This window comes from Dromaius novaehollandiae, chromosome 2 (assembly GCF_036370855.1).
Source record: "Dromaius novaehollandiae isolate bDroNov1 chromosome 2, bDroNov1.hap1, whole genome shotgun sequence".
Lineage (NCBI taxonomy): Eukaryota > Metazoa > Chordata > Aves > Casuariiformes > Dromaiidae > Dromaius > Dromaius novaehollandiae.
The window spans coordinates 57,930,187-57,955,632 of NC_088099.1; the positions used below are offsets into that span (position 1 = coordinate 57,930,187).

The following is a 25,446-nucleotide window of genomic DNA, read 5'->3' on the forward strand; positions in this document are numbered from 1 at the left end:
TTATTAACAATCAGGCTCTTTTTTTAAAAGAGGTGGTTGGTGAGACTTAAGGTTGTGTGAGACATACTTTGATCTGCACCCTGATGAGTGAACATTCCCCTTTGCTGCTAGCCCAACTAATGAAGGGATAAAATTAGCTTTTATCCCTGGCACTTTCTTTAGCAAAAAAACATGCACTAATCAGCTGTCCTCACTAATCAGTCGTCTGGCTAATGACCTTTTGCCTTAAAACACTAAAATTTCTGAATGATGTGCAAAAAAAAAAAAACAACACAGACTGGCCCCTCTTTGTGGGTCTTAAGCCTATCATCTGGAACTGGGGACTGGAAGGTTAAATGGCAAATCTGTATCCTGACTAGGTGATAAATCTATAATCAAAAGGCACAAGCCTTGACACCTCAAGATGTACTTCATTACTACAGAACTAAATGATTTTTTTCTTTTTCCTTTTTTTAAACTAGAAGCAGATGAAAAACGTTGCTTAACTCCCTCATATTTTGCCTGTGGAGAAATCCATTCCACATCTGTGTTCCAGTGTCAGTTAATTTCTTACTTTTTTATTAATGCCTGAGCAGGAATTCAGAAGTTGAAACCATTTGCTCCCCCCCCTCAAAAAAAACTCCAGGGAACTGTAGCTGGGGGAGAAAATGACAAACAACCCCGTCACCTCACACACAAGTGAATCCCGGAGAGAAAGAAAGAAAGGCCACAGCAATAAACCTTCCAATCCCTCCACAAATGCTCATTGTACAACGTATGGTTCTTCCTTCTCCTAATACCGTACTTTGACATTGTTTTAAAAGAGGGATTTTAAGGCCTGTTTCATTTTCCTTCTCTGCTTTCTTTAATGAGGCTTTTTTCTTCATGCATTAAGGAGGTGGAACAAATATAACACTGGATGGTTGAGGAGGATTAGCAACAGATGATATACCCTGTGGAAGCCTGCTTTGCAGAGGCCTGTGATAATTTCAAGCTGCAATGCAACTGCTCCCTACTTCTTTCCTTCAAAGGCAGAAGAAAATCATATTTACCTTAACCCACACACAGGCAAAGAGACTTTCCCTGGGGACAATGCAAAGCAACTAATAAAATTACATTAAACGTGACAGCCTCAACAACCTTCCAACTTCCCGAAATGAATGCGCAGTAAATACTCACGGTAATGAGGATCCATGTAACCATTTCTGGGGTCCATAGTAAACAATGTCCCACGATAAGGTACAGAAGGTTCAGGAAGGTGCGATATAGATCCATGGATCTCCTTCTTTATTAACGAGGCCCTTTCCTCGCTAGATGTTGAAGGCTCTTCACTGATCTTACTGAGGCCTTGCCCACCTTGTGGCTGCATTGTGACTGTGTTCCTTCTCTCTCTGTGATAGGTCTGTCCAGGACTTTCATCCTCTAGAAAAAAAATTAGAAAAAAAGAAAGGAAGAGAGAGAGAAAGAAAGGGAGCAAGAGAGACTTTTAGCCCTTTTACAGCAAATAAAATAAAAAGTTCCTCCCCCCTCCTTCTTTTCCCCACTTTCAAAGCCACAGTGTAAGTTTGTGACAGTAGGTGCCTGTGTGGTTATGAGAGATGTTCTGGGATACACGTTGAAAAAACCGGCCCATTCAGATCAAGTGGCAGTTGAGCGGTAGATCATCATCACCCATTCACTGATGCATTTACCAGCGGGGCTATTAATCGTACAAGAACGGACACAGACTTGCTGTTTTCTTGCCTCTGGGACAAGTAGACTGGAAGTTTTGGCTGCCTGACTGGGAGGAAAAAACAATTTGTCACAAACAGCAGAAGATGAACCCTGCTAGCTGAGACTAAATCAAGTCTAGCCACCCACCGCTGCTGTTCTGTGCTGCTCCAATTCCTAGAAGATTTGCTTCTGTGAGAGGCTGGACCCTTAAAGAAAGGTCCTTAGTGATTAAAAGTAAGGTTGGCAACAATAAAATGTGTAACATTGTTCAAGATACAGCACCAGCAGCATAAGGCATGAGCAAGCGAGGTGACCTGCTCTAACAGTGTCACTGCATGGACACGTAAGGAGAGTGGTGGAGTGCATGCACCCTTCCCTTTTTCTCTCAGACCCACACATAAAAACCCCAAAATTCTGAATGACCAAGAGGGTTGGGGAAGGAAAAAAAAGAGAACTAGGAAGGTCAAATGGTCTAGGCTTATTTTATCACTTGTGATCACCTCTGTGTGCGAAACACTGAAATAGCTCTTCAGGCCTCCTCCTCCTCTTCCCATACACAGGGCCAGTCGGTCCATGGCTCTTCACCTGGTCATCCCCAAGTCACACTCTCAAACCTTTATCCCTGCTATGAAAGGGTCTACGGGATTTCTGATAATTGCGCCACTGACATCCCTTGCACCTTCCCACAACAGGGGATTTCACAAACCTTCTACTCCTGCATGCATTTTAACCCCTGTGGACCGTATGCATCCTTTGAAAAACAGACAAGCAGTTCTGTTCTTCAGAAGCCAGATGCACATTCTCAGCTGTATTTCATTTCACACGGGCCATGTGGCTGAAGAGTTTTGTTAGCTATACAAATATCTCCTGTAAATGCCACCCTAAAGTTATATTATTGCTTTTATAAAATACAAGAGACTTTTTGCTAAATAATTCCATAATTCCTGGCTGGAATTCTAGCCAATATCTACATTCCAAATACAGCCCTGAATTCCTATTTTAATAAACCACACTGCACATGCAGGCATACACAAATACATCCTGGAGTATTCGTAAATATGCTTAATTTCAAAAGTTGTTCAGTAGTTCTGAAAGTACATGAAGAATTTCAGGAGAATAAACACTGGATGTAAAACAGGTAACTAGAACGGAAATGAAAATACGCTTAGGAATTAAAAAAAAAAAAAGGTTCACTTATTCTACAATCCATACACAAATAAGAATGGTTTAGAACAGTGCTAAGATTTCACTTCAGTTGTCAGAGGCCAGAACAGTCAAGGTCAGGGCTAAATTTTTACTTCTAACTTGCCCTGGTGTGCTCATTCAAACAGCAAAAGCACCAGCAAGCAATGAGACTACTTTCACCAAGTTTGACACCAGCATAACTCAACGTATTTGTCTTCATTTACTTAGATTAGAAATAGGCTCCAAACATATTAGATAGCTGGGGCTGAATTTTGCCATTATCTGCATAAACTGGCTACAAGAGAGCTTTCAATGCATTGCTCTCACTGCGCTTCCCTCCCCCTCTTCTCCAAAGCGCAACAACAACCAAACCCACCAGTGTAGCCTACTGAGCGCTTAATTATTTTTCAACTTCCAAGTATTACTGCAACCAGGGTCTGCTGACTGATCGGCATCTTCCAGAGACAGCTTCTTTTTACAGTCAGCAGTAATTCTACACACTGGGCATTTCCAGGATTGGGTCTGGGGAGAAAGAGTTAACAGAAACAGACAACACCACCATACAACTTAAACCCTTTGCCTTTTTCTCCTTTTTATTAATATGCACAGGCACTGGTCCCTGCTCTGGATTAGCACGGTTTAAGGTTTCAACTTTTTACACTGAAGCTGTTTTTAGTTAAAGAATTGCAAAGGGGAGTCTAAAACTTTAAAACTTATATTAGGTTTTTAGAAAACTGCCTGTATAACTAAAAAAAAAAAAAAAAAAAAAAATTTTAAACAGACAAAGTAATATTTTCCATCACGTTTCTCTCTAGCTGGAGCCTTTTATGTTAAATTTCAACCCAGAGTGAACTTTCACTGATGAGATGTAAACTCTTGTAAAAATAGGGGATTACACTCCGTTTGAAATCCTGACAGACCCTTAAGCGGAGCAAGCTAACCTGTGCCACCATACTATGGAAAGAAACAAGCTGAAGTGATTTGTGTGGCTGTATAATCAATCTGAGAATCAGATAGGATTGCAGTTCTTCTACTCTTCCATATAAAGATAATATTTGTTAAAACTGCCATCCTAGAATACAGCAAGAAGCTAATGCCTGTCTGCAGGCTTCAGTTTTATTCTTTCCTTCTCAAAACATGCATGTGTCATGAATCAAGGTACCAGGGACTGGTATGGAATGAGCTGATTTTTTAAATTGCTGACTGAAATTCAAAACCTACTTTCAGTAACTTTGAAACTAAAGGAAAATATGTTTTGTTTTAATAGGCTTTCCTCTCTTTTTTCGGTTCCTCAAGAAACAAAAAGGAAAGAAAACAAAAGAAAAGCAGTAATTTCCCTCAGCATCAACCATTTCTGCCTCCCCATTATGAAAATAAAGCCGCATGCTGTTAAAAGTCATTCAAACATTTTTGTACACTGTTTGCTGTATAAAAATTCATCCAGAAATATCTTTTTCCAGTAAACATGATGGCGTTTTTGCAATAATAAGGAATTTCAATGGACAAACATTTTGTTAAGCGTTTACTTCATGCTCTGCACCGCAGAGCTGCTTTTGATAGGGGGCAGATGAAAAACTTGACAGTACACGCACTCCAGAATACAAATAGCCCAATGCTTTGAAAGAACTCTCTATACACTGAAAGGGAAACTTTTCTTGCAATAATTCTGCCTAGTCTTACAACAGCAGTAAAACCACTTCAGCGAGCCAAAAGGCGAAAGCTGTCTAATCTTGTTCTGTTTCAGCTGAATTGTTCAATAAAGTTTAAGAGTAGGTGCAGACAAGCTGCGCCAGGCCAAATTATTGACAGAAACATACTGTCCACCATGGCAACAAGTGGGACTCTATAGCAAAAATGTAAGCAAACAACCCACTTCTCCGGCAGCATCTGCCAAACGATTCTTACAGCCAAATACGCGACAACTGTTACTGCTCTTCTCATGTTTTAAAAGTGGCCTGCTTTAGGGGCCAAAGAAACATCTGATTTACTAAAAAGTTGCAGAGGTGAATAACAAAGTCCAAGGGTCTGATTCTCCCCTCAATTCCACCTGTTTTTCACTGGTAAAACTCCACTGACTTCGGCACAGTTTATCCTGCCTTTTGCAGGTGTAAGAGATGGAGCGTGGAGGGAAAAAAAAACAGAGGAATCAGCATCTGCAATGAGCTTCTCTTTCTTCATGTGTGCCCTGCTCCGACTAAACAAGCTGGTAGCCAGAGACACGTGTTACAAGTACCCAGTCTGGAACGATCAGATTAACCCGAGATTCTCCTATCCACTGCAAAATACTCGATTTAGTGCTATTCTGTAAGCATTTTTTATTAAACATGTTTAACACCAAGGAACACCTTATTTAATCAACAAGCATTTTCAAAAAAGGTCACACTGAAGAGTATGACTGAACAAATGCACCTTTCATTATTTGGCTAATTTACCCAGCAAATTAAAAATGAGGTCAAACCAAAATCAAACACAAAAATTCATTAAACTTTCTTTCTCTGCTGAACTTTTCCTGTTCATTTTCTTCAGACCACGAGCCACAAAGTAGGAGCTTTTCATTTTAAAGTCAGCAATCAAAAAAAAGTTGAGATCTACTGCTCTGCCACACTAGAAATCGCTCCCAATGCCATTCAGAGATACCCCTGTCTAAACGAGAAGACACTAGTCTAAGTTAAATCTGTTTATGCATTAAGTTTGATAACTGCATTTCCACATGCAACTTGCAGCTAGCATCATTGTCTCACAAGCAATCCGACGACACACTTCAACGGCGTAAGAGAACAGACAACATACTTACAACTCAGTCCAAAAGACCCTGGCTTACACTCTGTCCAAGCTCTTCTCTTGACCAAAATTCTCTAGCTACCGGTCCGTGGGCATTCCTCTCTCTCTTTTTCCCTCTCTCTCTCTCTCTCTCTCCCCCCCCCCCATCTCCCTCCCTCTCTCTCAGAGGCAGTGCTTCGTGCTTCTCCCATTAGAGGAATTAAAAGTGGTTGGTGCCATGCTAAATTTAACAAGCTCATTAGTATTCTTCCTGTGTGCTTCCTAGTGAACTCTCCCTATTCAAGCAGCTCTCTCTAGCTGAGGGGTCAGGCGGCTAATCATTAAATCAAACTAATGTCACCCTATCACAATCGGCCTAAGAGAAGGAGGGTTTATTATTTCAGTTTATGCTAAATAAACGGTTTTACAAATGGTCTCCAAGCAAGGTCAACAGCAGCTTCAATTACAAGACAAACTTAACAAGAGTTGCTATAAACCAAGTGCTCCATATTGACCTAAGCACAAGCTTGGCTCCGCATATTGCCACTAGCAGGATTGTACAGGAATGCATATTGTAAAATAAAGGAAAGGGTAATCTTTTCTTTGCCAGAATTTGTGACTGCACAGAGACTGCTCATTCACCTCTCCCCAACCAGCTTGCTGCTCAGCTCAATTCACCCCACACAAAGGCTGAAGACCAGACCTCAATGGACCGAGTGAAACATGTTCAAAACTAGGCCCTCTATTGTGACTGAATTTCTTAACATCTTTTCAAAAAGCGGAGAATGCCTTGAGGCTAAAGGAAGAAACAGGCTAATGGTGAATTGGGAATACTGAGCAAATTTCAGAGCCCTTTCCTCCTAGCTTTTGAGGTTGAAAGCAAGCTCTTTCCTTTCAAGTTTCAAAGTCCTTTTTCCTCCCGCAGTGTCACAGAAGGATTTGAAAAGAAGGTAATTGTGCTCACAGTCCCCCTGATCAGAGCTTACGTCCTATTTCTGGTATTTCGGAATACTTCTTGCAATAATGGTGCATATAGCTCAATCCCTTAACCGTCCTGCACTCTGCAATTGCTCATTAAATGAACAATTGCTGGTATAAAATGCCTTTTATGTTCAAGGTCTGGATATAAGATAAGCATTCTAGTACTCTAAATTTGGTTTACTAAGGAAACTCTCCATCATTAAATTACAAAACTGAAGTCGGAATATCAGTCTTTCCCAGAACACTAGCATTTTAGGTTGCTGTGAAACAGAATGAGGGGGGAAAATGTAAAAAAGATTGACTACTTAGATTCTTAACAGAATAGATATCTAGTAAGAAAGCAATTTCCCTCACATTTAAGAAGATCTAAGTTTTTGAGACCTGATATTTTCTTCCCTGGAATGATGGAATAGAGCAATTGCCAAGCTCATTAGGACATGGGTATCTGTGGCTTCTTGCATACATACATTGATCACAACTCTCTAGCCACCTTAAGAGCAAACTGGGAGGAAATACATCTGTAGAATTGTGCCTGCCTTTAAAAACAGTGTATGTTGTAACCGAAGCTTTGTTTTGGGTGGGTACAATAGTTTAAATTGGGCACTCTTGGTCCTAAGTTTGTTATTTTCCTGCATTTGGAGCAACTGCAAATGAAGTATGCACTTTGGAAACACTAACACAGATATGAAGCACAATGCTTATAATCGGTTTTAAAAATAGAGTCCAACCATATGAGCGGCTACAAAATCTGTTAGATAACAAATACAGTACTTACTTTATTTGCAATGCATAAGCATACCTTATACAAGACTTTTGTGCTTATAAATAGCATGCATTATCTGAGCTCACCATTGAAAATGTATAGATTTATATTCCCATTTGTAATGGATTTTCAGCTTAGTTATTTTCCCATTAGCATATGTATAGTATTTTCCAGGAACTGATTTGTGACCTTTGGAATACAAATATACAGTTCTTTTCTCTATTTTTGTTTGTTTTGAGAAACCTGTTATATCCTTCTGTTTGTCTTCTTTAACTTTTATTGAAAGAAAAAGAATTTATCAGCAAGACAGAAAGAGGAATGGCCTGTGGACCCAAGCCTCAAAATACTTACATAATACTCCATTCCCCCCTATTATTTTCTACAGATCATACACATGTTCGTTTTAGCTGCACATACTGCACAACTCAGTTCAATCCTTTGTTTTGAAAGTATAGAGGAAGCCGGAACACAGTGCAGCAGTACAATTTCTACGACTTACAAAATGGGCAGCCTGATCCTGCACTCCTTTGGGTTAATGGCAAAGTTCCCACTGACCAGACTGAGACAAGATTTGGCCTACATAGAGCTCATACTGCTCCACCACTAAGCTAGTGATGCATTTCTGTCAGCAGAATGTGACTGACAGCCTTTTCCAGCTGTGCACATAACTCTGCCCGAGATTGCTGCGGAACCTGTGAATGGTAAGCAGCAGCTTAGAATTCAGGTAAACGCTCTCAAACATCGAGGTCAGAAAGAAGCTTGTTAGCAGTGACACCCTCAGCTCAATTCCACAATTATCGGGATGAATTTGCACTGCTTGTTGCCTCCCCAACTGCTCTCAAAATCAGGTGGCTAAAGTTAAACGGACAAATATGAAATTATGTAAAATATCACCATCTTTAGAGCTTTATGTAAACAAACACCTATTGGATTTAACTGGAAGCCTGCTTCTACAAACTCCAGTTTCAGACCTATAGTGAAATGTAAAAATCTCATTTAAGCTGAAAAATCATACTTAGGGAACACAAAAGGTAGCTGCTGGCTACTGCTACGCAAAGGCGCAGGGCACTGTGGAAACCTCCTTGTCAATCCCAGCATTCTTGCCCTTGAAAGGCAGACAAGGGCAGGAAGCAGGGCTTGATTGGGCTGCCTTGCACCTGATCCCGTACCTCAACAATCAAGGCAAGAATATTTTGCAGGATGAATTTTTGCATGAAAAAAAAAAAAGGAGTGACATTTGGGTATGTCTGAAGTCACTGACCTGACACTTGAGCCATTCCACTGGCTTCAATGACTCTGGATCAAGCCGCTGAAGTTCTTTGCTGTGAACCAGACTCCCGTGGTATCTTGCTATTCAAGTTTGCCTGCAGTTGTTCAGGTGACTGGACAACCAGTCGATACGTAGAGTTTGAACCTATGAAATGCCAAACCCCACTTTGCTGGGCTGCAACTCTCTGTGAAGCTAATGAAGGACAAACTCTCAGTAACTTCCAGGATCAGACTCCAAAGAAATGGAAACCTCATTTCTGAGAGAGCTGTCTCCCAGCCTATTTCCACACAAGCTTTAAAATAACAAAAACAAACAATTTAAATTAAAACAGCTGAAAGCCATTTTCTCCTTTCCCAAGTTCAGGGCTACGTGTTTCTCCCATTACAGACAGTGGATTATTGCAGCGATACTTAACACCATTCAGTGAGCGCAGCCCCCATGCTCTGGTTTAGGTGTTAGTGACGACACTGGCTGCTGTGGAAGAAATACTAAACCCTGCATCCAGGTATTGAGCAGGTGATGAGCTTTTAAGTTCACCTTTTTGGGGCCTACAAGGCCCAAATCCTGCTTGCTTTACTCACACAGTAATCCCAAGGATTCAGTAGTGAAACTATTCATGCAAGCAGAGCAAGAGAGATTCACATACAGCATCAGAAATGCTCGGGCTGTTAGGTGCAAATGGTCTGTGAATGCAAAAATACACTGGAAGTGTTTGTTAACATGTGGAAATGCTGTATCATTAGCTTGATGAGAAAGAGACTCTTAATAGTAGAAGTCCTTTGTAGTTCCGGTGGACAAGAAGAAAAAAATCTTAATGTAGAAGTGGAAGACATTTGAAGGCATAGTTAGTTGGCAAAATAACATCTAGCTGTATGATTTCTCCTTTAAAATTTACAGGACCAGAAGGTAGGCAAAAGCATTTCCCTTTCTTGGTATAGTAAATTTAATGTTTTGATTTTACTACTTGAGGACTGAGAAACTCACCAGAAAAAAATCTCTTACAAAAACAATCTTACTTTTTCATTTCCTCTTTTAAAAAGTGTTCCATCTCGCAAAACTCTGCAAAGGCAGCAAGTTACTGTGTGACAGCCTCAGCAAACTAAAATGTTTGCTCAAAGTCTGCTGGTCGAGGCTAGAATCGAACTTAGCACTTCCAGAATATCTCCAGGATTACTGCTCTCCTCCAACATTTAACCTCTTCAAAGAGCCAGGATTCTCAAATATAACTCGAAGAAAAATGACTGCAGACATCATGATCTGACTATTGGCAACCATTTCTCAGAAGAGAAAAAACTCCTCAGCTTCTTGCAAGACATTCGGAGAATCCTGATTTGAAAACATTATGAAGTTCCTTCCATTAGCCAGTTATTAGACTGTTAGTCACTGCTTACTTTGAGCAGGCTAATTAGTTACATCAAAGCCACTACAGTAAATTCCCAGGAGGGCTTTAGGGGGGAAAAATGTATTTCTCAACCATCTAATAGCGCATTTATGCCTGTTTGAGGGTAACTACCTCATTTCACTCATAGACACTGGGGGACATGTTCTGTGGTGCTGTCACTTTCTACCAAGCCAGCAGCAACACTGGGCCTTAAAGCTGTTTTACAAAGCTATTTGTAGCCTGATGTAAATTAGATCAGCCATGCTTAGAAGCCACCGAACAGTCAAAGAGTGAAAGAGGAGTTGTAAGTCCTTTGGTGCACCATCTCTATTTGTGATATATAAAGCCCGTACATCTTGGTCTTGACAGAATGAAAAAGTCACTGTAATTAGTGTTTTATATACAAAGTTAATATTTATTTCCTTTTTTTCTCCAGTGGAGAAACAGCTAACTGCAATCATTAGCCAATCACTACGCAGTTTATAACAACTAAGAGCCATAGCAGTCCTTCAATATAGATGGCAGATTTCACCTATTTCATTGCAAAATACATCTCCTGCTGCATCCTTTTGCACAGCTGCAGCAAGAGTCAGTGTTTCCATTATGTCCCTGTATTTCAAGCCTCTGAAGCATACCAGCTGCTTAAAAATATGTTATGGGTTACTCTGCCCTGATTTACAGTAGTTGCAAACTTAGCTGAAAACAACGATTTCACAAGGTCTCAGGGCAAAATTTGAAGGCTGTATAAATTTGTGTCTTACCATATGTGTGTGTGTGTATTAATATATGTATACATGCACACATGTACACATACATTATATGCACATGCACCCACACAAATTCTGCCCCATTCTTCATTCCATAAAATCTAACAGATTTCAGACGAGGCTCTGTGTGATATATGGATGCACACACATACATGTTGGATACCTGAACACAGAAATGAGTCTTTTCACATTCCTCACCAAAAGCCTGAAGATTCAGGAGGAGAAGTATGCTGCCAAACGAATGTAAGAATTACAGCTAAGGGTGTTTAAAAACAAAGAAAGAACCTCCCCGGGAAACTCTCAAATGGATCCTCTAAACCAAAGGATATGATGCTTTGAATGTTCTTCTGGACGTTAGTCCATTGGTTAAAAACTGCAGAGCAACTAATCCACACAAATTGTCAAATAGTCCTTTGATCAACCCTTTTTCTCCCCCAAGAACTTGGTATTCGCAGACAACCCCACACCTGAAGCCACTGTTTTACCTATCAAATAGATGCAGTAGGTTGAAAGTTCAGAGACTGTCTTCCCTGCCTATACCATGAAGCTACCTCCTTTCAAAACAAAAATGCCTCCTTATGCCTTAAAAAGTGCTTGACCTTCCCAGAGACGAACCTCTTCTTTCTCCTCTGTCGCGTCTCTTATCGGTTTTCTCCACTAAGGAGGAGGCACACGTGCTCAGCACAAATGCACACTGCCATACTACCTCACATACTTGCACTTGTGCAATTCCAGTCAGCAAAAACACTATCAGCTGCAAGCAAATGCCACACTCGTTCCCAGGGACCGGACCATGTGAGCGAGCCAAGAGGGAAGGAAAGTGGAGAGTCTGGAAGGAAGGGAAGAAGCAAATTCCTCATACCTTGACCTCACTTTGCATCGGCACAAGTTTAGAGGCCAGAAAGGAGAATGACAGAGACCGAGCACGTTATTCCCCAGTCAGAGATGTGGCCTGCTGAAACCCGACAGTCCCCACTCCCTTCACCTGAGGAAGAAACGCTCTCAAAAGCTTTGGGCAGAAAGTTTGTGACACATCAAGCTGGAGAATTAAGATGCTTTAGTACAGCTCACAAGCCCCTGGGGGTCCCCTTCCCAGAAAAGTGCCAGTGCATCTCTCCTCCATTTTCACGGAGCCTCCTCCCATACTGCATTTCAGTAGAGAGAAAAACAAGCCTGAGGTACACCAGCATTTTCTGGCTTCCCGACGCTGCCACATAACAGGAGGGACTGCATGCCAACCAGATGACTTTTTGGGGTAAAAAATAAGTTAATTGTTCATGTTTTCTGTTGGATTCTACAGAGGAGCAAAACTGTTTCAAGACTTCGCTGTTTTGACTACCTCTGCATTTGTCTTTCTAACCTTCATGTGCTATAATAAATTTTAAAGGACATTGGAATATTGCAACAAGCTTCTAACAATCCAACACCATTCAGTTAAATATATGGTAATTTAAGTACTTATAACTAACTTAAGCAGTATTGTATATTACCATTTATTATTACACAACGGACATGTGAGATCAGAAAAACAGCTAAGTTAGAATAATATTCATACTTTGGAAAGAAAATTTCAGAACAATTTCATTAAAACGCCACCCTCTCTTCCTACTATATTAGCTGAGGCAGGTTAAAAACAGGATTAACTTACTAAGCATGTTTTGGTGGCTACATCCATTCTCAATCTGGCAAAAGGAGATTTTGATGTTTCCATATTATTTTTTGGCTATCTAGATTTGCAGGCAACATTTACTTCATACAAAAATAAATAAACTACTTTTATCCCCCCAAAAGTGAAATAAGCCTGATTTTTATGTGAAAGGGATTGGAGAAGAAGGGAACCACCTGAAGACTAATTCACTTGGACTATTTTCAAACAAGCAGAGAAAAAAAAAAACTCACTGCATGCTGCCCAGGACTATAATCCACTTCTATGTGCTGAAAAAGAATGCAAAACTCTAGCCAGTAAAGAAGAATTCATTCTAAACAGGAAAGTATTCCAACAACAACAGAGAATTATCAATTTTTATTGAAAGTAAGGAGCCTATTTTTAAAAAACAAAGGTAGGACTGCCTCTTAAATTCATCACTAAGAATTATAACTATTTTTAAACATGTCACAGATTTTTCCATTATGGCAGTATCAAAATTAGCATGCATTTTCCTCAGTTTCTGTTAATAATAAGTTGTGTGTAATAAAAAGAATGCAGCACTGTTGCACTGAACAAAAGGAAGTAAGGCAAAAAGAAACAAAGCTAATATTAAAAAGGGTACCTTCTATTGAAAAACAAAAAGAAAGACCCCGAACATTTTTTAAAGGAAAATGCAATCTCTGCAAGCATTTTACATGCAACTGTCAGCAGGGACTGAACAAACAGATTCTTGCAGAAGTAAAATTCTTATAGGAGAATTAATATTGGACTCTGGAGTTGAAGATTTCTTTCTGGTCCCCAAATCTCTCTTTGGTCTTCCTTAAGTCACTTTATTTTTCACGACTTTGTTTTCTTCACTCACCAAATGGATAAAATACTGAAGACTGATTTTGTAAAAGAAATAGTATTTCTATATAGCAAATAATGGTAATAAAGATGGAAAGATAATAAAGCCTATTTGATTTTATATACAGAAATATCCAGTCAGATCTGAAGGCAGAATAAGTTGAACAGTCAGCCCAAAGCTGCCCTACAAATCACCCAGTATATTAAATGTTCCAGTTCTGCAAAATGTAGCATGCCACCCATTTCTGTTACATAAAATGGTTGTCCAAAACTTGCACAACTCGTCCACAAATACAAAACCATTGACTAATACATATTAATCACGTCCCTTTGCAGGGAAGGAAAAAACTATGAAAAAAACATAAAATCAGAAGAAAATAAGGAAATCAACCTTTAAAGTGTCCTTGCTCTGAATTCATGACGCCTAATACCATCCAACTCTCCTGCCTATTAGATCATTAGCAGAGAAATCACGTTGAAAACACACTTTTTCCCTCTTCACATCTGAAATACCTTAAGTTCTATATGATGGCTTTTAATAAGCTTCCTGAAAATTTCAATAATAGCAGAAGGCTTGACCTACCAGTGTCCTCCCCAGACTGTTAAATATTTGAAGCAATTTTGTTTCCAAATGGTGGACATGTTTTTGTATGCGGAATCTTCCTCAATGCTGGACTTAAAGTCCATCTTTTTGGCATCAATGAGAATTCATTTTTTGTCCATTTATAGAGCAACTCTAGTCTTTTGGAACTATAATACAGATATATTTCACATCAAACTGCCAAACCTTTCAGATTAAGAATAGTATTTTTATTCCAGTCTCATTGTTTAGACCAGTTCTACTAGAAGTCTTGTCAACTATGAAAAATAGCAAAAGATCACCCATAAACTGAACACCTTGTGCTACTTCTGCTGTTATTCACGATAGTTTTGTCAATTGTGCCACAACTGTATCTTGTATTAAGGCAGATAAAATTGCAGAGAAGATGAGATTTAACACATTTGTCCCATAAAATGCAATTAGTCTTTTTAGATGTATCAGAATTGTAACATCAAAACCTGCTAGCTGTAAAGGAGAAGTTCCCATTAGAAAATGCTGTTTTTTCAAGGCATAAAGATTGACGGTCCATAGTCCTCTCATAGGAGAATACATATTGGGCTTGCTTGTTGCAACTCCTTTCTTAAGACTAAAAAAAATCTTTTCCAGAACAGTAAGGTTACCACTGTCAGCTGCACTGAACTACATACTTCCCTCTCTTTTGGGTCTTATCTTCAAAAATCACGGAAACAAAGATGTAAACTTGGACATTAAAGAGTGTGAACATCAAAGTACATGCACTACTTTTGATATTAACCAAAGCCTTGAACCAGCAATCTAACTGGCACAAATCAGTGGTGTCTATATAATTTCAGAAACAGTTGAACTGAGCTCTCCACTGTGGCTTGCATTTGCTCACTGACTTTTCAAAGCACAGTATCAGTGTATGCTTTTATAACTAACTGCTGAGAAAGCAAGCAGTAGGAATTTGAATTCATGTCTACAAAATTGATATTTCCAAATTTCTAAACATCTGAAACTTTTTTTTGTTTAATGATTTTTAAAACATTATAAATCTTTTAACTTTACAGCCAGGATAATTCCCTCTCACTAGAGCAGACAATTGGTTGTATTACATCACTACATATTGTTTGACATAGAAATTACTGTATACCATCTCAAATATTTTATTCAGAGATCTTAGACCTTTATTCAGGTTTGTTCCACCATGAACCCCCCATGATGCACTCTGTAACTCACTGGTGTAACTACAGAACCCATTGGGCCCAGTAAAAATTAGAGCTCTGTGAAAAAGCATTCAGCATGAAACCAGAAACCCTGAGAAGCTTTCAGGCGTTGTTTCCATTCTGAGGCTCAACCCACGATCAGCAAGAGACTTGCTGAGGTTAGTGAAACTTATGAGCCAACGGGGCCCACTTTCAAGTGAGCCTGAGATAATTTACGATTGTGTGTCAAAACAAGGTGAAACTTGCCATTTTACTGGGAAGTTAAGGGAAACCAAGTTTTGAAAGGTTTTCTCTGAGACAGAGCTTGTTAAAGCCTCAAATTAAGTAGAAAAAAGAACATACAAGTGCATAAAGAATTACGCCAATAATATTACACTTCATCCTTAGGTTTCTGATAGTACAGATGTAAATGCATATCCCAACAGTACTTCAAATATCCTCATTGGAAAAGTCATCTATTTTAAGCACAAACTGAAGAAGATAAGGTCAGGAAGATAAAGTATTTATTCTCTCTTAATTTTCACCATTTCTCATGAAGGTCTGGATTTTTTGCAGCATTCACATACCCCCTTACTCTCCCTGAGAGTTCCAATATCATCTTCATAATTTGATTCAGATTTGTCTAGACCTGAATTTAAAGGTATGACCTTACAACACACTAGCTAACAACCTCAAGCTAACATAACTCTTACAGAAAAGGCAGTACAGAAAAAGCACTTGAATGCCTGGACAACCCTTTGATTTTTCTTTTCCCTATGCTTTAATTTGCCAGCTCAGTTCATATTAAAGTCTACACTTGTCTGCAAAGTCTATGCATAGACTCATAAAATGCCATGTAACTTCAGTCGAGACAACACATGAGGGCTTCAACCAGTGTAGTTTACGCACCTCAGGTTAGAAGTATAGCCTCAAGGGTAAATGCAAAGAACAAAACAGAGTGCAGAGAGGAACTTGAGCCTGGATTCCTAGAATTTTTGGTACCATATTAACTCTATGTATTAATAGTGTAAAACTCAGGATACACACTGATGAAGCAGTGAAACACTGAGCAACCCACTGTAGTCCACAGCTGTACTCAAAGGGATCATTCTCCTCTCATACCACATCCTTTTCTAGCATAATTTCCTAAGGAAATAAGGCTACATAGTAACACTGTCATGGGAAGGCAGGAGGGCATTCACTATCTACTCTCCATAGCTGTCAAACCCACTGATCAAATTCAACCAATTCTGTATATGAGGTGCGAGTTCCTATACTAGACCCCGACAAGCCAGGTGGAAGAGGTGCCTTGTTACTACCCCCTCTAAAGCCAAGGCTGCAGGGTGATTTCTCTTTATTAGACATGAAACTATCCAAGGAGCAAGGTGCAATGAAGGCCCCACCAGAAGAAAAATCTTTGATCAGAAGGAGCACCTTATCAGACAACAGAGAATCAAACCACAAGACATAAAGCCTAGAGGAAAATTCCCAAGCAGCCTTGTTTCTACACAAGGAATTTACACTCAGAGCGACTGATTAGAGATTTGACAAGATAAAAAATTTCTGGTATAAATCTTACAACTTACAGTTCTAGAATGCAAGATTCATAGGCTCTTTTATGTACTACAGCACTATTTGAATGATTAAGAGACACATATTATTTGCAAGTAGTTAAGTATTCTTCTAAGGACCAGACAGTTGTCTTACATAGTCTCCCTTAGCCACTGAGAAAGCGAATATGTGGGAATGCTTTCACATACCTGAGCTGACTCATCAACCACTCGCAAAACTATTTGCAGACAGGAAGATTGGAGACTGACTATATAGTTTGTTTTTCCAGGCTGACCATAAAACCTGTCACAAACTGGAAATTAGGAAAATTATACATGCCAAGTCTTAATAAAGGCTAGCAATTAAAAATGTGACCCAGGAGTGATCACAGTCACCTTCATAGAAATCTACATCTTTAATAGGGGGAGCGTGATTGTAGAAATGGTATATTTTTATACCATGAAACTGGGTTTACTGGCAAAAGAGCCTTCTCCTCGCCTCCTCTGAAGGACAAACCCACTATTCACTTCAATGGAAATTACAAGCAGGAAACAACGGCAGGAGCGGGTCCAAAGGAACTTGGGAACAAATTGCACCTTTAACCAATAAAATGCCTATGCCCAGCAAGTTGTCTCATTACTGAGAAGGAGTCAGGGATTAAAATTTTAATGGAATGGGAGCAGGATTCTAAATCATTAGGCAACATACACAGACTGTCAACAATATGGCTGAACAGTGGGATACTACTGCTTTGGGGGACAGACAAAATCACCTAGCCCTGCTTAACCGTCTAGGACTTAGCCCTGCAAGCACCTACCTGAGGAGTACTATTCAGGAAGGTCGGTCACATGAATGCAACTACCTACATTTGTAGCAGTGGGCCCTTAACTTATCCCCTCTCTTCCCAAATTGTAATGCTTTACTTTTAAGAGTACATAAACATTTTCACCCCAAGTGTATGTCAGATGAAACTATTACACAGTGTTTATCAAGCATAATACATAGTATTTATCGAGCAAATACACACACACACAACTATTAGAATATAAATAACGCAGTAAGAAAGAGCATAATTTGGAATGTAGCATCAAGCTCACAGAAGACATGGCAGAATTAAGGTTGCCTATGCACCATCAGTTATGACTGCACACATGTAATTAACATCTGCTTCAAGATGCATACAAAGTTGCATGTCATTTTCTTCTGCAGGACCCCTGCCTCATTCAGTGCACAGAAAGGACAGCACTTGTTTAATGAGCAGCTTGTTACTATCCGGTTCTCTTCGCAGAGTTCAATGTATGGCCCCTCTCCTTCATTTACTGCGCTTCATTGAAACACAGCTCTGAAGATAGAATTATTAATTTCCTCCTGGGCTTTCTCTGGCACTCATCACAATAATATCTGAGCACTTCATGAATATTAACAAATGTATTTTACAACAGTTCTGTGAGGTGAAGAGACAGTATTATCCTCTACCTCCAAAGATACCCATTTAGTGTCCCTAAGTGGAGGTGCCCAATTTAAGAGCCCAAGAACCTGAGTCTTTGGAGTATTTAGCATTAGATCTACTTTATATTTCTAGGAGTTTTCTCTGACTGAATTTCTCAATGTGTATGAATGCTCACCCTTTTTGAAAATCAGCTTCAAGTCAGATTCTAAGAAAGCAAGAAACACATCACCTGTTGGTGGTGTGGGCTTGCTCTACGTTATCAAGAAACTCAAGAACCCTGTCTCTGTCACTAAGTTTCGACAGGACAGCCTCCCAGTACCTGAATTCTGACAACCTCCTGTACATTTCTGCAAGCTTCTACCTCTTTCACTGCAAAACTTCTAGCTTTCCACCAAATGTGGTTTTACTGGCAAGAATTTCACCTTTGTACAACCCAGATTCTTCTTTGCAATGCCCCAGCACTGACAAAACAGAAACCTACAAAAACCCAGGATCTGTCAGAGAGCTGCAGTCAATGACACCACAAAATTTCCTGTAGCTTTGCACTCTTGTGGTTAATGTGTTTAAAAAGGAGGGAGCTGTAACTGAAGATTTTCTCATTTCTGGGGCATTCATAAGGTGTCTCTCTCCTGAGCAGATATTTTAGTATATAAAAGAAGGTGAATTCAGTCTGCAACTTCTTCTATGCTAGCACAGATATACTCCCTGTCTTCTACTTGGCTATGTACTTTAATTATAAATACAGTAATTTATATATCACTGAGAGCTCCACCTCTGTGTCAATGTGGTAGAAGTTGGTAGAAAGGATGAGCATGTATGATCATGTAATTAAAGACTGCATTATAATGCACAGGCACAGAGAACTCCATGCTGGCATTCATGATTTTTTGATATAAATAATATTCTTCAATGTTCTGTATGTAACTTCACACTTTATAAAAAAGCAACAATGAAAAAAGCAGAATACAAGGCAGAATATGGCAACCGTAAGAAATCAATGTTTTTGATTCAACCCATTGAAACCTTTGAAACTCAAGCTAACAGAATACCTTGTAACAGTATTAAGTTATCATGCCATAAGAGATCCAGGGCTGAAGAGGATGGACATGTTGTCAAGGGTTCATGGACGTTTGCTGGTAACAGCAAATTATGCACGTTGAATTCCACTCCAGGCTTTGAAGAGGAAGGTGGTTCTAACGAGAATAGATTTCCTGCTTCTCCTACTTTTTCTTTCTTCTTCTTCCCACTTTCCTTCTGAAATATGCCTCTGCTGCTCCATCTTTCATCTTATTCTTGTCCAAATGCTGTGATCTTTCCCACAAATACCTCCTCTTCCCAGTCCTATTTATTATATAGACTCCGCATTCCACAAACCTCTTACCTGAGACCCATTCTTTTTGGCCAAGAAATGTTAGCCTCAACTCTTCATCCTATTCCTCTTGGTAAGTGTACTTGCACAGCCATGCCCACCTTCTCTCTTAGTTTGTCTCTCTCTTGGTCTTCAGTCACACAGGCATTAAAGTGTGTCCCATGTCTGATGAGTTCTTCTCCCTGCATCCAGGTTCCCCATCTCAGTGCACTTCTTGCCTCAGTTACTTTTCATTAGATCTTTTATGTCTCGCCCCTTTCTACCTTCTGACAGGGCTCCCACTCTAAATCCTATCTTCAATTAATCACAGAGTTTTCTTCGTCATTCTTAGCACCAGACCCTGAACTAGCACAGAAATACAGAGGGAAGGGACTTTCATATGCTTCCTGCTTTTTTCATATGATATTTAGAACAGTGGGATCCTGGCTAACTGCTTTCAGTAGGCTCTTCCGTTTGCTCTCATGTCTTCTTTACATTGTCAGCATTCTCTTTTCTATACTGTAGCTGCTCCTGGCTTATACCGGTCAGAGATAAAACACAGACCTAAGGTCCCCTTGCATTCTTTGTAGCGGGAAAGGAAGATAATACCTCAGGAGTAATTACCCCTGCGACTTTAATAGATACGGTAAGTTAAGTCTATGGAAGTTGAGGAATGCCAGTTCATAAGATCAGAGCAATAAAATAGGAATAGCAATTGTCTAGGCTCCTTCTATCGCTAATAGAGATAAGACACCTCCAGATGGTGATTCAACCTGTCTATCTTGGAAAGGAAGGAATCATCCTTTGAAAGTACTGCATTGACTACAGATCACTCAGATGATTAATGTAGGTTAGACAACTACCTTTCAGAAAGATAAAGATGGGTGAGATGAATCCTTCACAACTTTTAGGAACACTGGGGATGCAAAGTTTTTCTTCAAAGTTTTCTGTAGAAGGTACTTTTTTACCATCTAGTAATAACAGCTACACTGGAACAGCACCCAAACAGTATCATTCCTACAAGAGAATATGTCTACTCATCTTGATTGCTTACTTTAATCAAATAAGTTGTCAACTTGTTTGCAATAAAAGACTATTAGCTATGATGGCAAAGGTCAAGATAACACAACTAAGTCAAAAAAGCCATAATATTTTTCTAACATCTCTGGCTTGGATGCCTCACTTCAGAGGAACCTCACTCTAGACAGCCTGGGTGCCTGAGATGCAAAAGTATGGTATGCTCACAAGCTCCATTTACATTAGTGAAGCATTCAGAAACCTTCTGAGCCTCCTCAAATTGGACCTCCGAAAGTCAAGGCCTAAAAAAACATGGACAGTAGCATTATTAAGTGATGGCAAACATGATTTATTCATTTACACTGTCTTTAGCAACTAAATCTCAAAACCCTGTTTGCCCTAGTGAATAACTAGAATCAGTCTCTGTGGTTGAATAGAAAGGACTGGAGATGCAAAAGACCAAGATGTTCATGAGGTTGTGGAGCCAGTTATTTCTCTGTCTTTTTCTTTACTTGTATCTGTTTTGATTATTTGGACTAGGAACTCTCCAGGGCAGGAACTATCTGCTATTAAATAATCAGCATTCAGCAACATGAAGCCCCATCACAATGGGTCTTTCAAATGCAAGACAGGAACATTTTTCAGACTGTTCAATTTCAGTTTCTCAAAAGTCAAATTGAGTGCCTAAATTTAAACATTAGGTACCCGATACACAGACAACTCCCTTTGCAAAAAAGTGGTGCTGCCATTAAGTGTAAACACAGTGAGGTCTCAGTCATGGTTGAGTCTGACAAAGGAAGGGCAAGAAATTTTTCCTTTGTTGTCATGTTTAACTGGCATCATCAATTTTTTAACAAATTAATCTCTTGGAAGCCACACTCAAAATATTCATCCTTTCCATCTGTGTTTTACATTTGTCGAAACTGTGCCTTCCTTCACTGCTGCAAAGGTAATTTGCCCGGACACCAAAAGGTTGTAACCTGTTAAGAATTTCCCTCTACTTCCATCATTGTCACCTCCAATAATTGATCAGGAAACATCACCGGAGTTGGCGGCTGTCTGGAACTACTGGTCCTCTGATCATCTGGAGAAGGGAAAGCACATGCACGCTGTCTTGCCAGGACAACCTTTTTTTTTTTAATCCAGGATCAGTGAAGATTGATGAACTGTCCAGTACAATTAATTGCCACTGTTCCCAGATGAGTTATTAAAGCTGTGGAATAATTAAATCACATCCCGTCTTTCTTCTTGAACAGTCAGGACAATCTCCATGTTAGAGAAACACAGGTAGAAATGAGAAGCAGGAGAAAAACTCAGGATTCCTTCATTTGCAGACCTTAACTTAAGACACCTTTGAAACAGCCCATTGCTAAGACACAAAAATTGTGGAAGAATGATTATGAACAAGTACATGTGAGTGTCTGTATATAAGGTAAAGGGTAGCCTTAGTAATTCATGAAAAATGCTCAAGTATTTGTACGTAGCTGGTATATGTTTAGATTTCACCTTTTTATTTTAGTTTGCATTGCCAAAATGTTTCATTACAAACTTGGTGGAGGCTGTATTTACCACTGTGGGATAGTAAGTTTTAAAAATCTGTTACCATCTCTTAACAGCTAACAAATCTGGAGGGAAAATCAAGCACAAAGCAAAATTGGGATGAGGGAGTTGTTAACAAAAAAAAATACTTCCCCCTTCAGCTCTACAAAGAGATCACAGAACAGTTCTTTACTTAAACCAGATTTTAGATGCTTCCTTCCATGCACAGTACATATGGCTTGAATCTATTTCTTCTTTAAAAACAGAGTTACATTTCTTCATGTTTGTAAACATATCAAGGATTCTATGAGACCTAACAACAACAAAACTTCTCCTGCTTTTAACGTAGATTGAACATATGTATTTTAAATAGGAAACCATTTCTCTAACCATATGTGTAAGTAGAACGGCTTCGTAAGAACAAAATAACAGGTAAAACAGCCTAACATAAACTTGTGAAACTTTTTTCATTTTTATGTGCAACCAACATCTGAGGAACTCAGTGTCTAGTACACAAAAGTACTTTGACAAAGACTGTAACTTTAACTTGAGAATACCTGCATTACCGTTTCCCTCCAAGCTCCTTACTTTCCTGCCTCTCTGCTTATTCCACTTTCTCTCTTATATTCCCCACCCCTTTCTTAATTGCCATTCTTTCCTTTTCAAAAAGTAACTGCTAAGTAAAATACAAAAAGCTAGGATGACAGCACGTAATTCCTTCCCACTGGCCTATCACTCCTTCTTCTTCCATCCTGAAGGCAATAGAGTAGTTCAGAAAAGAAAGGTTGGTAACAATTATAAGCAATGCTAACAAATGAAATATCAGTTTTTCATGCTTCACACTTCCAAAATAACACAGCACTACCCACACTCTCCGACAACTGGCTCTTAAGGATTTTATTTCCTTCCCAACTTCCCCAGCTTAGTTTCAAGTACAATAACAAATTTGACTGCAAATGTAAGTGGCTACATGAAAGTCCAGATACTAGTATTGCTACTTGTCCATTTTGCACACAGGTTAAAAAAAAGTAAGAAATCTGCATAGAAAAATGTACAGAAACTGATTCAGCAATTACACTGTGTGAATATTAAGTATAAATATGACTGGCATAAATCCAATAGTGAACAAGAGCATATCTGAGATGCACAGAAACAAAAGGATCTGGGGACAGCTTATACAAGTACAGGCCAAGAAAGGCTATGCACTGTATGAAAACAGCATAAGATGGGAGTAGGTGGGCATACAGTGAAAAGGAGATCCTAATTGATTATGCAGACTACCAAGTTTTGTATGTGGAACCAGCCAGAAATGAAACACAAAAAGGGTGCTGGAGAAGACAAATCTATAAAGGACCTGGTGTTGAAATGAGCTAGAAATAAACTCCAAAAACTATGCACACGAGAGAAATGTGCCACAGTGATGGCATCCAGCATTATATTGGTGACAACTACATACAAACAGAACAATGAGTTTGGTAAAGGACAAAACAACAACTACAAGCCAATAATTTTAGTACACAGAGGTCTAATGTATCCACCCAACTCTGACAGAGTAGTTATTTGATACTAATTGGGCTCTGCTAACAGCATGGCAAGAAAAGCCTGTACTGTGGGACTATGGACAGCAGCGATTTATCTAATCTTTACATAGACCTTTGTTATCACAGCTTGGCACCAACACTGCACTGTCCTTTCAAAGCCTCCCACTCTGATATTTCCACGGTTGCTATTACAGCAATCACAATGACTTTCTCTGAGGCATCCAATTTTCCCATCAAAGGCCATGTACTTTAGTAAGGACAAGCCTAAAGCTGTCTCATTAACACGCCCCCTTTTCATCCATCCATCCAGTAGAGATAAGAGCATGTAGCATGTTTTTCCAACCTTTGGCCCTACCTCCTCTTCCCATGGCCAAGCTGCCCACACACCACTGCACACAGAAGCACACAGCACCCTTGTTTTCATGGGTACCGTACATCTCTTGGCGGATTACAGACCATAATTATGTTTCTTCCCTCTCAGGAGAGATACAAATAAACAAAGTCACTGTTTCACCAGGCTTGCACACAACTATATACTACCAGCATTACCCTCATTGACCCTCATTTACTTTCAGTCTTGTACAATAAGTAAACTTCTGTCAAAATAGATAACCACAAGCATCTGTGATGGTAACAGAAGCAACTGAGCTGTGTCTACATAGTAAACTATTTGAAAGAGTCCTCAGTGGTCAGATGGCTTGTGCTTTTCTAAAACTGAAGTCTGGAAATATCTGGCTAGCTATCTCAGAGCTCCTTCGTAGAAGACAAGAGTGCAAGCAGACCACTGTGATAGCACACCCTGGTACATCTCTCTGCAGGAACTGGCCGAGAGAAGAACTGGCCAAACCAGACACAGATAGATGGTTATAGGAGTCCATCATAATAAAAAGCACTGCTATCCAGTAACAAGAACACAGATCGATGCAGTTCTTAGGCTGCTGTCAAAGGAAAGACTTGATTAGCTCCCAGGATCCACACCACATCACTGCTTATAAACTCTTGCTAGAAGTTGTAACTTAGATGTCAAAAGAGGAGGGAGGCAGGGTTCAATGGAGGGCCTCTTTAAAGCCATGACAGCTCTCCCTCATTAGCAGAAATGAACATTTCTCAGAATCAAAAAGATCAAATTTGAGGATAAAGAGAGAGCAAGTTTGGTGTCACTGTATCCACGAGGACATCACTTTGAAGTGTTGCTTCTTTGAAGTATGAGCAGTAACTGCAAAATATGTGAAATTCTTGTGAATGAAATTGAAAAACAAAGATGCTTTTACCATTCCTGAAGGATGCCAATAAGCAAGAAGCCACAACTAGGCTAGAATAACTATACTCCCATTCATGATACTGCAGTACCCAAACCAAAATGGGAACAACTTAGAAAGAAAGAGTTTAATTTGTACTACTCCATAAATTCCCTCTTTTTACTTCTTCTTCTTCTTCCTCATCTTCTTTCACTTCCCAGCATGCAGAGAGGGAAAGCAAAACAACAATCCAGAGGATGTAATTTTAGCGTAGGGGTCATGTCAGCTGCCAGGCTCAGCTTTCCAAAAGAATAAGTCACCTGGTTTTGAATATAAAAAGTTCACAAAGTTTTAAAGCTCACTGTAAGGGTAAGGGATAAAAATCCACCCTTTCTACAGCAAAAACACAGCACTGAGGACCGCTCACCAGTGGCACCATATTTTGCAAGACCTCCAAACCTCTAGATTTTCCCAGTAAAATAGTGGTGGTCAACCCCAGGGGTGCCTTTAAGGGACATCTGCAACATTAGTCAATCCCCAGAACTCAGATTTCAGAGTAGTGCATGCTGACACACAGAGGTTACACTGCTGGTGGCAGAGTCTGAATCATACTGCAGCAGTTGCAGTTTGTCAGAACCTCTCTCAAACCACTGAACACCTTCTTCAAAGAAGAGTCCAGAGAAGAGTCCGTGTACTCAACAAATC

At 39.6% G+C, this 25,446-nt stretch overlaps 1 protein-coding gene across 9 annotated transcripts in view; it reads right to left on the minus strand.

Annotated features, from left to right (window-relative positions):
* Window positions 1–25,446, minus strand: part of GLI3 (GLI family zinc finger 3) — a 217,830-nt gene that overhangs the window by 147,172 nt on the left and 45,212 nt on the right. For 7 of the 9 annotated variants that reach the window (XM_026121398.2, XM_026121400.2, XM_064506607.1 and 4 more), the window contains one exon: window positions 1,159–1,401. In XM_026121398.2, the coding sequence (XP_025977183.2) occupies window positions 1,159–1,401 (243 nt within the window). Of the gene's footprint in view, window positions 1–1,158; window positions 1,402–5,671; window positions 5,747–25,446 lie in introns of those variants that run through there. The other 2 variants (XM_026121405.2, XM_026121407.2) reach the window with 2 other exon arrangements.